We start from the raw sequence: 12,457 nt of genomic DNA, 5'->3' as shown, positions 1-12,457 counted from the left end.
GAGTCTCCAGGTCTGACTATATCTTCAGCTACTTTGGAAATTCTTTTAGCTGGTAAAGAAGACCTAGAAGGAACAATGCTGTACCATTTTCTTGTTCTGAATAAGTTTCTAGAGAGTGAGAAACCAAAATCACATCCTTTAATTGAAAACAAAGTACTAAAACCAAGAAACAGATTCCAATTCATGAAAAAAGCATTAGAAGCAATTAAGAACATTCATAGAATCGTTACACTAAGTTCTACTTATCTCTCAGAATGAAAATGTTTTCAAGATAGTTAAATAACCAGTAACCTTTTGCATCTATTACAACGTTTCCTTTGAGAATATTTAGGATAAAGATTATTCTCACTGAAATTCACTAAAGAAATAGTACTATGTCCAAGCAGAAAAGATGAAGAGAACTGAAGAACTAAAGGAGTAAGGAACTAAGCTTTCATAATAAGTACTCCTTATCTTTCCAGGCTATCACTCTGTTCTGACTCTAATGAAATTTTATTTCACAGTTCCTCCTAGCCCTCATTCTATCAACCCATTGTTCATGCTCTTTATACATTTGTAATATCATCTACTCATTTTGTCTTGGTTACCTTCTCAAGGGCATCCAACAGGTTTAGTACCTGTCCTGTTGACATTAAAGAAGGATCATTTTTCTCTGTTAAAACCATTCTTAAAATGCTTCTTCAATCAGATGTCTGCTAGTATTAGGCCATAAAATTATGAGGAACTCTTCAGTTTTGTTAATCTGTCTTTTCAAGGTTAATATATAGTGACACTGTTCCATGCAATGGCATGAAGCAATGTCAGCATACTCACTTAAGAACTCTAACTCCTATTGCCATGGCACTGCATAGCTCTGCCTGAGCTCACAAGGGACTGCTAGGAGGCAGGATATATTCAGCAGTAGAGGGAGCCTAGCTAACACCACTGTTCTCCCTTGGAGCATGCACAGGCACAGCATACTCTACTGAAGGTCAGATACAGAGGTTCAATACCCAAAACAATCAAACAGAACGTACACACGAAATCTGATCTCAGTGGAATAAATTGCAAACATTCCATTTGCTGCAGTGAGGTGACTTCACACTACAACATTTTCTATTTTTAACATACAAGTTACATATCAATGGTATGGTACACTACAACATGATTCAGGATGTCTGGAGATCGAAAGCCAGCCTTACAAGATAAACAAATGAAAATTTTCATATTAACTTCAAAGTGAAGTGTAAATTTCATGTTTCAAAGGCACTATGTTCTCTTCCTCTCAAGCACCTGCACAAAAATATCTCTCACTGAAAAATGACTTGATAGTTATATCTTCTGAAGTACACAGCCATCCTTACCTGCATTTCTTGGCAAAAGGAAGCAGTTGGTCCAAAAAGAATCTGACACTGTTCATCTGCAGTGTACGTCATTCCTGGGAGCTTGGAGGGAATAATCACAGAATTGAGGCTCTGAGGATTCGTCTGCAGCAGACAGTTACTGGCCTTTGACCTGGCAATATATAGAGATTCATATGCTGAACAATCCTAAGCAGTTTGATTGTTGTACTGACTTAAACATGCATTTGACATTAGAAAAATGTGGGCTCTTCCAATTTTTTTATTTGTCACCATTGGGCTGTCATCCAGGGAAATGACTTTGTGTAAATTAATATGACTTACTTGAGATAAGTTAATGATGTGTTCTGATGTTACAGATTTGCAGAAAGAAATTATAATTTATCGGCTATAATAAGAATTTCAGGGAAGCACTGGACAACATTTTACTGTAAAATTTACTTAATTGATTGAAGTTCGGATAGAGAGGCAAACAATTATAAAAAAGTAGACGACTGATAACACATAGGCAGTTGTGTATCTTTGTGTTTTCACATCTAGCAGGACCTCAAATTAATCACTTCAGATTTTTTATATATCTTTTATATATGTATATATAAACACATATTTAAAAATACATAAATTTCTGAGCTGGTAGCCAAAAGATTTAACTTTTCTATAAAAATGAAGAAAAAATATTTGAAAATACTTAGACCTGTTAAAGCACCAGGTAATGATTTTGATTTCTGTCTAGGTTCAGTACAAATGTGTCAGACTGTTACACCTGACTTACACTAAGTATTCCAGTGTCATAAAACAGACCTTCTGAGGTCTGTTTAACTGCTGCAAGCAAATTCTCAACAGATATATTTATGAACTTAATAAAGGAACAGAGCTTTATGGAACATATCCTATTTAAGAGATATAAAGAGAAACTAAGTGTTTTATTTGGTTTCTAAGTATACTATTCTCTATTAAACATCTCATAGTCAATTTCTGTTTTAAAAATTAACATAATGTGATTATACTGCATGGTTTGATACTGAATGGCAGAACATAGATTAGAGAATGTACATAATGTTCATAGGTCATGCACTGTCCAGCATTCTTCAAAACACAGCATATTAATATTTTTAAACATTTACATATATATATAATGTATATATAAATATATATATAAGTATAACCATATATATTAACACATGAAAAGATAAAACTACAAATAAATGCTGCAAACAGATTTTAGTCAATGTCACATATTATGCAGTTCATAATGATTTATATTATTTTGATGGATTATGCAACACAAATCTCCCACAGAAGTAAAAAATATTGAAAACTTGATATTTCAGGATATTTATTGCAACTATTTGTAAATGACACACAGTAAGAATTCTTTTTCTTGAATGATGTACCTGAGAAATCTTTCCAGATCTTCCCTGCTACACCGAGACCATGAAACATCCCCAAGATTCTGTCCTTTAATCCACTCCCCAGACATGATATGGAGACCATCTGCACAGGATGGGTGGTCATTGTCGTGGCTTATCCCCATGCTGAATTATGAAGTTATTAAAAATAAACCAAAGCACAAAAAATAAGAAGTTGTCTTCAAAATGTTTATAAGTTAAAGCTCTTGCAAGAAGCTATGAATAACTCATTTATGTTACACGTAGGAAATATCTTTTGATTTTTTTCCACGGTAACTTTCACAGAAGTACATGAAACAGTGTGTGGAGGACAATTCTATAGTGAAAGATAAAAGTGAAGCCTCATTCGATGAGCAGTATTACATTCTAATCAGACATTCAATATACACTTTGGACAACTTTTTAAATATTTAGAACTGCAAAACTACGGCAGGTTTAATGAACTGTACTTCTCTCACTAATGGGCAACAAAAATGCTGGAGATTTACTTTTTGAGATCCATGAATTGTTCGATATTTTGGCATTGATTCTATCGTAATTCCATATAGAACTGGTTTGTTGAAATTTTATTGGACAGTAAAATGCTTACTAGTTTAATGCATAATTGGATCTAAAGAAAAATCACCTAAATGTGTTTTCAATGTCTACTGTTAGAAATAACAATGATGAAGCTATTCAATAGATTTTGATTTTAAAGACTCAGCATCCATATGCATCCCAGTGAGTTGTCACATAGGACACTGCAATGAAAAATTCAACTAAAAATCTGCTTGAACCTGCTATGTTAACTGAAGACTCACTGTCACTCTCATTCACAACCAGTAAACAGAGGGGAAGAAGATAGACTTATATAAAGTTTTGAAAATCAGCTAAGTGGATACATGTTTGACCGGCATTAAGAGAAATAAATTAAATACTCTCAACTGTTTTTGAAGATTCATAAATAAGTACAGGACTACTCTCCAGAGGACTGGATTCAAAGTGGTGCTGGAATTTTGTAGCCCTAATCTGCCTTGCATAAAAGCAAAACTTTAGAGTGAATAAAGCTTTATACCTTGTATTGATTTCTTCAGCCAAAGAGCAGTTAAATCACTTAGAGACTGCAAAGACGGTAGAAGTTTGCCGCTTCTGTAGAAAAACTAGAGTACATCATGGTTCTCCATATTTTACCACACTGCAGTGCCAAAGGGCAAAAAAGGCCTTGCCACCCATCACTGAAAACACCAGCTCAGTTTTCTTCTCCAGTTTATCCCAAACCCCCTCATGACTAGATGAAATTTTATATTGTTTTGCAAGCTGCATTACCTTGTGTTTAACAATTAAATGAATTTAAAAGCTGTGTAGGGCTTTATCTTGCCTATAAGAGTGCTCAGTCTTTCATAGTGATGTGCACACCCCACAATCTGAAGCATTGGAACAGCTGTCCCTGCATGAATTAGATAATTTTGTTAGTTGTAAACAGTGTAACTGAGGTAAACAAATCTGACTCTAGTCCTAGCTTCTGTCTTTTCCAGAACTGCCTGAATGGGACAAAACAAGCACATGAAAGTGCCTTTGCACTTCCCTTACATTCTTATATGCTTCACATGGAGAATCTGAGACATCCTTATCTCCAGAGTTATATCCGTAAGAACTATAGGAGAAGACACAGAAAATCTAATGACACTTTACTTTGTTGACTGCACAAGAAATAGATTTTACTTACAGCTTTTCAATTTATAGACTTTCTTACTGCAAGAATACTCATTTATCAGTATCATATATGTTTTGAAATAAAGCATTTACAACATACAAGTACACAAAATCTTGATACAATTTATTAAAGAATTGATGGTTCCCATTTATGCAGAATGGGAATTTACATGTTATTTAAAATATTTTTTAATTTTTTAAAAATTAAGAATATTTTCTGATTACTAGTATTTTCCATCCACTCTGAAGAGCAATTCTTGAAATCAGACTTTGTCACGAAGTAGTCTGTAAAATCACCCAGAAAAATGTGTGCTGAGCTAAATCAAGATCTTCACTATTTCACAAAACAATTCCACGAGCCACCATCACATAGAAACAGCAGTGTAACCTTTTCAGTCTACTACCACAGAAGCATTCTGTATAGTCTATCATTACATAAATTCTGAGAACAACATTGTCTTTAAAGCTAAGAAGTAGTAAAAAACGGTGTACTCATAACAGCTATGTATATCTGCAACATTAGGCACTAATAAAAAAATCTAATTCCAACTGTCTTTCAATACTTCAGCTGCTATACTTTTGTTACACTTCTGTTCTGCTTTGACACTCAAATGTAGTTCAGAGTATCTGCACTAACACAATAGGATTCTTTCTTTAATACACTCCCACCTCCAAATTAAGTACACATAACAAAATACCCAGCAAGTAATGAAAGCCAGTATTGGAGACTTTGACTATCAGAATGACTAGCTATTTCAAAAGGGAAGTAAAGGTCATTATGTTAACGTCAAGTAATTAAATCTCAAGACAATATGTGAGGATTATGTTAAAGTAGCAACAGAACCTGCCCTTAAACATTCTTAGAAATCTTTTCCTTAATACATACTGTTGGTGTCTTCTATATCATGGTAACGACCGCATAATTTATCTGATCTAGTATCAACTACAAGACCACATAAAAGTAGATGTACAGTAGTATCGACTTCTGATTTCTTTCACCGTATTACATTATGTGTGTGGTGAAAGAAAGAAGTTGAACAGTCACTGCTACCTTCCTATCCAGCAAGAGAGTAAGTAATGCAAGCATGTATATCTACTTCACTAACAATCAAGGATATAATAATATTCCATGCTCCCACTAGTGGTCATGGTATTTTCTAGTATTTTTTGTTGTACTGTCTACATGAAAGAGACAACTACATCCTTTCACTAAAAGAAAGGCACCGCAGAAACTGTCTGTGTAAGGTGCTGTTCTGTACTCTTCCTGTAGAATTTATTATGCTAGCATTGAGCACATTGCGAACATCTTTGTCCATAAGCTCTTCTCTCCCACAGCTGTGATCATTCATGCAGGAGTAAAGCAACACCATGTGCATGTGGGAGGAAGACAAGGGAATCTGGGGTACGAGGATAACTTTACAAGAGTCTAAAAAAGCATAATTAACAAAGACGACAGTGCTGTACTTTAACAAGTAGTAGATCATATCTACACGGAAATAAATCAAATTCTGTTTTAAGAACAGAAGCATTATTCTCCGCTAATATATAAAAATGCTCCACCCATTCTGGTTAAAGACTGTATACAACAGATATAATATGAAAGTAGGAAGTATCCTATGAAATGCTTTCCCTAACTAAAACATAAGCAATATTTCAACTCACACTATGCAACTAAACTACATTTTAATAATCTCAGTTTAAAAGTATTTTGACAAAGAGCCCTGGTCAAATAAACTCCACTACCATTATACATGGTTGTCAAGTCAACTGAAAAAATATTTTTATCTAATAAAACCTCTAGAACTTGTTTAAAAAACATTGCCAGATTTTTTTTGTGTGTGTGTGTGTGTGATATCATGCAGAAAGTTGGAAGAATCTCTGCTAAGTTTTGAAAATTATCTCTGCTGATGTTTAATGAGCAGTAGGAATAGTACAAAGAAAAATCCTTCATTTCTGTAGAAGTCAGAACTAACAACTCAGGCCACAGAAAGCAGGAAACAAATATTAGTTCAATTTTTCAGTTAAAAAGTGATTCTTTTACAATTCACTACTGCTGCAATTATATGAGTACAGCTGGATTCAAGATAGACAACAGATTTTCTCCTGCCATCAAGGGAATAGTTCATATTCTTGCAGGCACAAAATGCATTCTAGTGTCAACCCACATATTGAAAATGTACCAAATACCACACTTTGATTTGATTTAATTATAGGCAAGTACTAAGAAATAAAAGCCCTTTTAAATCACAACAAAAGGTCCTCAGTCATTATGCTATATTTAAATAAGTTAAATAAAGCTATTCACACACCTTCTGGAAATAATTAAGTCTGCATTGTAAAGTGCTATTTTATATTTCTTACTATAGGGCTACAGAATTCTCCTATATGTGCTACATTCATTGCATCATGAATTTGCTCAGTGTCCCCACATTCTTCCAGGTGGAAAGCTTTTTATTATTTATTCATTATTTTCATTGTGCTTTGCAAATGGCAGTTGACAACCTGGTTATCATCATCACATTCCACTTAAATGCGTGGTAGTGCAGCTGAACAAGAATGATGCAATTAAGGGAGAAACAGGTAATGCAGGCACAAAGACTAGTACAAAAAACTTAATAGAGGAGCAATTGAATGGGTGAGTTCAGCTAGATGTGGCAAACTACTTTAGGTGTATCTGTAAATTTAAAAAAAAATTAGAATTAAAGAGATTAAAGAGGACTACTACTGTTGAGAGTTTTACAGTCACTAACAGTGAGACAGGTTAGGAAATGAGATGAATTAGAAAATCCACGAGAGCAAGTACCCAAGGAACTGGGGGTAGGTTGTTGAATGTTCTGTATAATAAATAGATTCCCAAAGCCTAAAAGACAACAGTTCAGCCCAAGAGCAGAGGAAGGATGAGTGTAAACTGGAGATCCAGGATAACAATACTACTTCAAGTTCATGACAGAATGAAAATTATTGAAAAAATTTTCCCTTTGTGAAGGAGATAGTAAATCTCTGAATGCTGCTGCCAGTTTATACTGGTGATGTGTGATGGGATCAGGGTGTCATCTGATTTCTTTAAAAATTTATATTTTTATAGATTAATTTGTCAATTTACTATAATTATTAACCTATAGATCTTTTCCCATGCTAGTAAACAAATTACAAACACCTTATGGATCATATTACTTTAAAAAGAACAAATAAGAATTAATTTTAAATCATTATTAATTACAAAGTGTTATCCTCCCTATTAGTTCCACTGTTTCTTGTCATCATTACATACAATACTATGTTAGAATGATCAAAGCTTCTTAAACTATGGACTTGGAAAGGACGAGGTTTAAAAGCTTATATGACATTTAATAATACAATGATTGTCCCAATGACTTCTCTAATCTGAAATTTTGCATATCACAATATCACAAGGATGTATTTGACAAGTGAAGAAAACATCATTCATTTGACTATCACATACAGGGAGAAGGAAGCTGCACTACTTTGTTAATAGTTGTATTGCACTTTTTCAACAAAAAAAGTTTTATTATCATACTGCTATCTTTATAGAGAAAACTATGTAAACAGACTAGTAGCAGGTTTCTATAAGCTATTTTGTAGAATTAATGCAAAAATATGTATTACTGTATGTTGTGGGGTTTTTTTAAATCCCAGTTAGTGAAGTAATAAGTGTTGTATGATTTTTTTAGAAGTGTTTTAAAAGATATGAAGGCTTCACAGATTATTGCATAAATGGCATAAAACACATGGTTCTACTTGTAAATGAATTATTTAGCCTAAAGTGAATTGGAAGGCAAGTAACCTAGCTACAGAAAACTATGATGGTAAAAGGTAGAAGATGATTTCTTTTGGAAAAAACCTAGTCTTCAAAGGAAAAATAATTCAGTGATAAAAAGAAAAAATCAAATATATTTATGCAATTAATATTCTCTTTTCTGAATCAGTTATGTTGTTTGCAACTCAGATTGCATTTTCAATCTTAAAACAATTGGGTAAAAATTACAACACGTACATTAATATATGGACATTAGGATATACTGGATGCTCCTGTCCAGATGAGTTTGTAACTTCTGCTAAACAGCTGCTTTCTTTATCACTCCAACACTTCTACCACAATACTTCAATAAGCTGGATCTAGGCATAGCACCATGTCACGGTCCTTTGATTTAAGCACATAAATAATTTAAAGCTTTGATGTGACAGATTTATTTAGCATCATAACATGATGATACGTATTGCCTCTTGCTGAAGGTTTTTACAGAGAGTATACAATACAGGAAAAGTAGTCACTTCTGGCAAATATGATACCCATGCCACATTCTGCAAACTGCAGTATTTCAAGATAAACAATTATGTCTATGGTTTAATCTTATGCCAAGGTAGAACACTGACATATAGTATTTCTTCAAATTGAAGAAATTATGTAATTCGGAAAAAGACTTTGAGTGATCATGAACTTAGTGAACAGACAAAAAAAAAATTAGAAGTTAAGTTTCCTTATTAACAAACCCCATTGACACTACTATGATATTTATTCAGCTTTTACACAGCTAAATTAAATCTATGCATCCATTCAGTTACTAACCGTTCAGGTTATAAATGCTATTCTAAGGAAAGTTAGCTATAAATCCATCCTGGAACATTATAGTCTGGCAGAAATGGAAGCTTTGATACCTTGCTAGATGAAGGGTTGACTACTCTTCTAAATTTCAATTACAAAATTACTGTATCTTTTAAAATTACTAAAAATGCTGATACAGTGCTACTTCATTGTCCCAGTGCTTTATTTCTTCCCAAGCTGTTTTTTTCTTCAGCTGTCTAGCTGCCAGAAAAAGGCTAGTGAGGCTTGATTTCTGCTAGGCATTGTTGTGATTTGTTTGCATAAAATAAGAAATTTCTTGAGCCTCTGTCTGTTCACAGAATTGGACTAAGCAAAACAATTTTTTTTTTTTTCATGGTTTTGAATCACTATATAAACGTTGAGGGTAAGAGTAAATGGAAATGCAAAGTATGCAGTAAACTGCGTCCTTTTCTGTCATCTCTAACTGCAAGTGTATTTTGTTGCATAGTTTCCAGACCACTGTGAAGTTTGGCATGATATACCCATCTGCCCAATAAGATTCTACACTAATTTAAATCAGCATAACTTCATGACTGTGGAACACAGATGCCTACTTTTGTATGAATGCAGGAAAGACCAGAGACTGTTGATTTTTAACGAACTTAACTAACTAAAGCATGAAAACTGAATGACAGAATCTCAGATGATCTCAAGGACCTTGTGACTGCTGTTAAGGGTCAGTGCTATTTTTTGCCATTACTTTCTATTTACTATCATCACAGGGGTATTAAATGTCATGCTAATATGGCTGAACATCTAACAGACACTTTGAACTTCTTTAAAATAAGTTAAAAAAATCAAAAGAGGTATATTTTTTAAAAGGCTTTAAAGATCAGTCAGTGCACTGTGGGTTTTCTTATTGCAATATTTTTGAACATTTATCTTATGGATTCTTTTCTTAATCCAACAGTAAAAAAAGCAGCATTTGTGTGGAAACTACTGGGATGATTCTTACATATATCATGTTTGAAATAAAGAATATCTAATGCTGAATGCAATACAAAGTGAAAACCCTGTATCACCTTTTATCAAAACAATCAACTAAGTAACAAAGAAAAGTGGAAGGATTGTATCCTTCTTATTAAGAGCAAATTTAATAAAAGTAGTTTCTTATTAAACAAGTACAATACTTTATAGATAAAATTTCCTGTGAACATTTTTGAGCAAATGGGGCAGAAAATGTTACCACAGAGAGTAAAGCAATATTAGAAATAATATAAAAATATGTCCATATTTTATGCAGCTATCTAAAAACTGCAGAGAGTTAGAGCCATTTCCTCTGTAAATCCATCAATGACACAAATATGTGTATGCGAAAGATAATTTTTTATAGTTTTTTGTGAATATATTTTAAAAATAATTATAAAGCTCAATTTTGAAAACTGCAGGTGTACTTTTCAAATTGTATTGCACAAAACTCAGTCTCCTGTGTCTACACTTCAGTTGACAGTCAACAATAACTTTTGAATAAACAACTCAGTAATGATGAATATCAGTCAAAGCAGTTACAGCTCAACATCTTTTGACATTCAGGCTGCTTTTGTACCCAACTACCTGAATCTATGGATATTCCTGTATCTACAGATAAATATTCCTATCTATGTTTCTAAACTCAGGCTGAGAAATACAACTTTGGACCATTAGCCAAAAAGGACAGAAAAATAAAGAAACAATGGAGGGACAATGAGAGAGTCTGTGCAGCTGGGAGGAGGCCACAATGATAGACACTTCCTCTGCACCTTCTATGGACTGCCCCTGTAGCCCATGGGATCAGGGGTTTATAGGAGAGAGTAGGAAGCAAGTAGATTATTTGGAGACACGTTACAGGCATGGTCCTCAGTGACACAACTGCAGCAGCTTCTTTCTTATTCAGTAGTCACTGCCATGGGAATGCCTGACATTGTCGGACCACAAGATAACCTGAGTCAGCATGCTGAGAAGCAAGACCTCTGAGAGGAAGAGACCCAGAGAGACATTATGGCCATTACTGAATAAAGGCCTAACTTAATTATCAGTAAATCAAGTAATTATGCTAGCATGTCAACTCAATATATTCTTGGTTAAATAACCTAAACTGCAACCATCTTTTAAGGCAATAATTTATCCACAAATCAAAGTTGGCTAAATATATGCCATCACAGTATCTCTCTTATGCAGATCTCTTTAAGAGAAGTGCTACATAGAGCACATAAAAGATAGATATATTTTGACATTTATCTATGCTTCCTAGAAATTAATTCACTTACTGATTATGCTTATAACTATAAAGGGATTTTTCTCACATTTCAACATTACAATGCTTGGAATGACAGGGCCCCAAAATTTTGCTAGCCTGTCTCCTTCCTGCTAGTATACAAATTATAACAATACAACAATATAATAATACAAACAATGAGAAAAAAATCTAAAATTTTAAGAGGACTAGAAGACATATGTCTTTCTGTAATAACAATTGAAGACAGAAATAGAAGAACAGTTTCACATCAAGGAAGGGGAAGCTAGAAAAACATAACCTGAAACAGGAAGGTCCTGACTAACAATAAATTTGGTATTCTAAAGCCAAAATAAAGAAAAGGCCTTTGCAGGTGACAAGAAATTAATTTCTCAGCCTCCTAGACCAAGAAATTTAGAAATACTACTGGATCTTAACTGTATAATTACAGAGAAATAATTTGTAAGGTAGCATTAGTGAAAAAAACTTAAAATGGCAGCAGAGGCTTAAAAGTTCTAGTATTTTAGAAGAGAAGGCCTAAAGCTGGAAAAAAAAAGGAAATAACTGAAAATATTAACAAATGATAGTTACAGCAAACCTAACAGTTTCATATTTTTACTCCTTCACTTGAATCAGAAGTCTGAGTAATGGATTCCACGATAAACTCAGGAAGCATACTCTACTAGTGAAGGCAGTTGCAAAGGAACCGTACTCGTACTGTAACATTTCTGCAATTGAGGAATCCTGAAACACCACCTCCTACAGCATGAGCTCCTTAGTACTTTCACCAGTTTATGTTTCAAAACTATTCTTCAACTTACCATACCTGCATTTATTTCTGCAGGAAACAGTTTTCAACTTCAACAGTTGCTTACCTCTTAATTTCATACTGTGATCCACTGTCCTGAGATCATATGTTATTTCACTTATGGTTCATTTCTTAATCAACTAAAATGTTCTAAGCATTCAGAAAAATTAATTTGGCTGCCTTCTCAGAGCATAAAATAGCACTTCAGAAAGTATTTTTCTTCCTTTGCGGTAAAACAGCATTAAATCACCCTTGTGCTTTCTAATTTATTCTAAAAAAAAAAAAATTATCCCAGATTCTGGAACGTGAAATAAATCTAACTAAATAATTATCCTAAGAACAGTACAATCTGTTGCATGGCTAGAAGTCAGC

General features: G+C 33.7%; 1 protein-coding gene across 4 annotated transcripts in view; it reads right to left on the bottom strand.

Moving 5' to 3' along the window:
• ADAMTS19 (ADAM metallopeptidase with thrombospondin type 1 motif 19) overlaps window positions 1–12,457 on the bottom strand; it is a 148,084-nt gene that overhangs the window by 54,280 nt on the left and 81,347 nt on the right. For all 4 annotated transcript variants that reach the window (XM_074931477.1, XM_074931480.1, XM_074931479.1 and 1 more), the window contains exons 9-10: window positions 2,735–2,875; window positions 1,344–1,494 (exon numbers count right to left, since the gene is read on the bottom strand). In XM_074931477.1, coding sequence (XP_074787578.1) covers window positions 1,344–1,494; window positions 2,735–2,875 — 292 coding nt within the window. The remainder of the gene's footprint in view (window positions 1–1,343; window positions 1,495–2,734; window positions 2,876–12,457) is intronic.

Source organism: Athene noctua, chromosome Z, assembly GCF_965140245.1.
Source record: "Athene noctua chromosome Z, bAthNoc1.hap1.1, whole genome shotgun sequence".
NCBI lineage: Eukaryota > Metazoa > Chordata > Aves > Strigiformes > Strigidae > Athene > Athene noctua.
The sequence above is the reverse complement of the archived record's forward strand: the minus strand, read 5'-3'. Positions and strand labels throughout refer to the sequence as shown.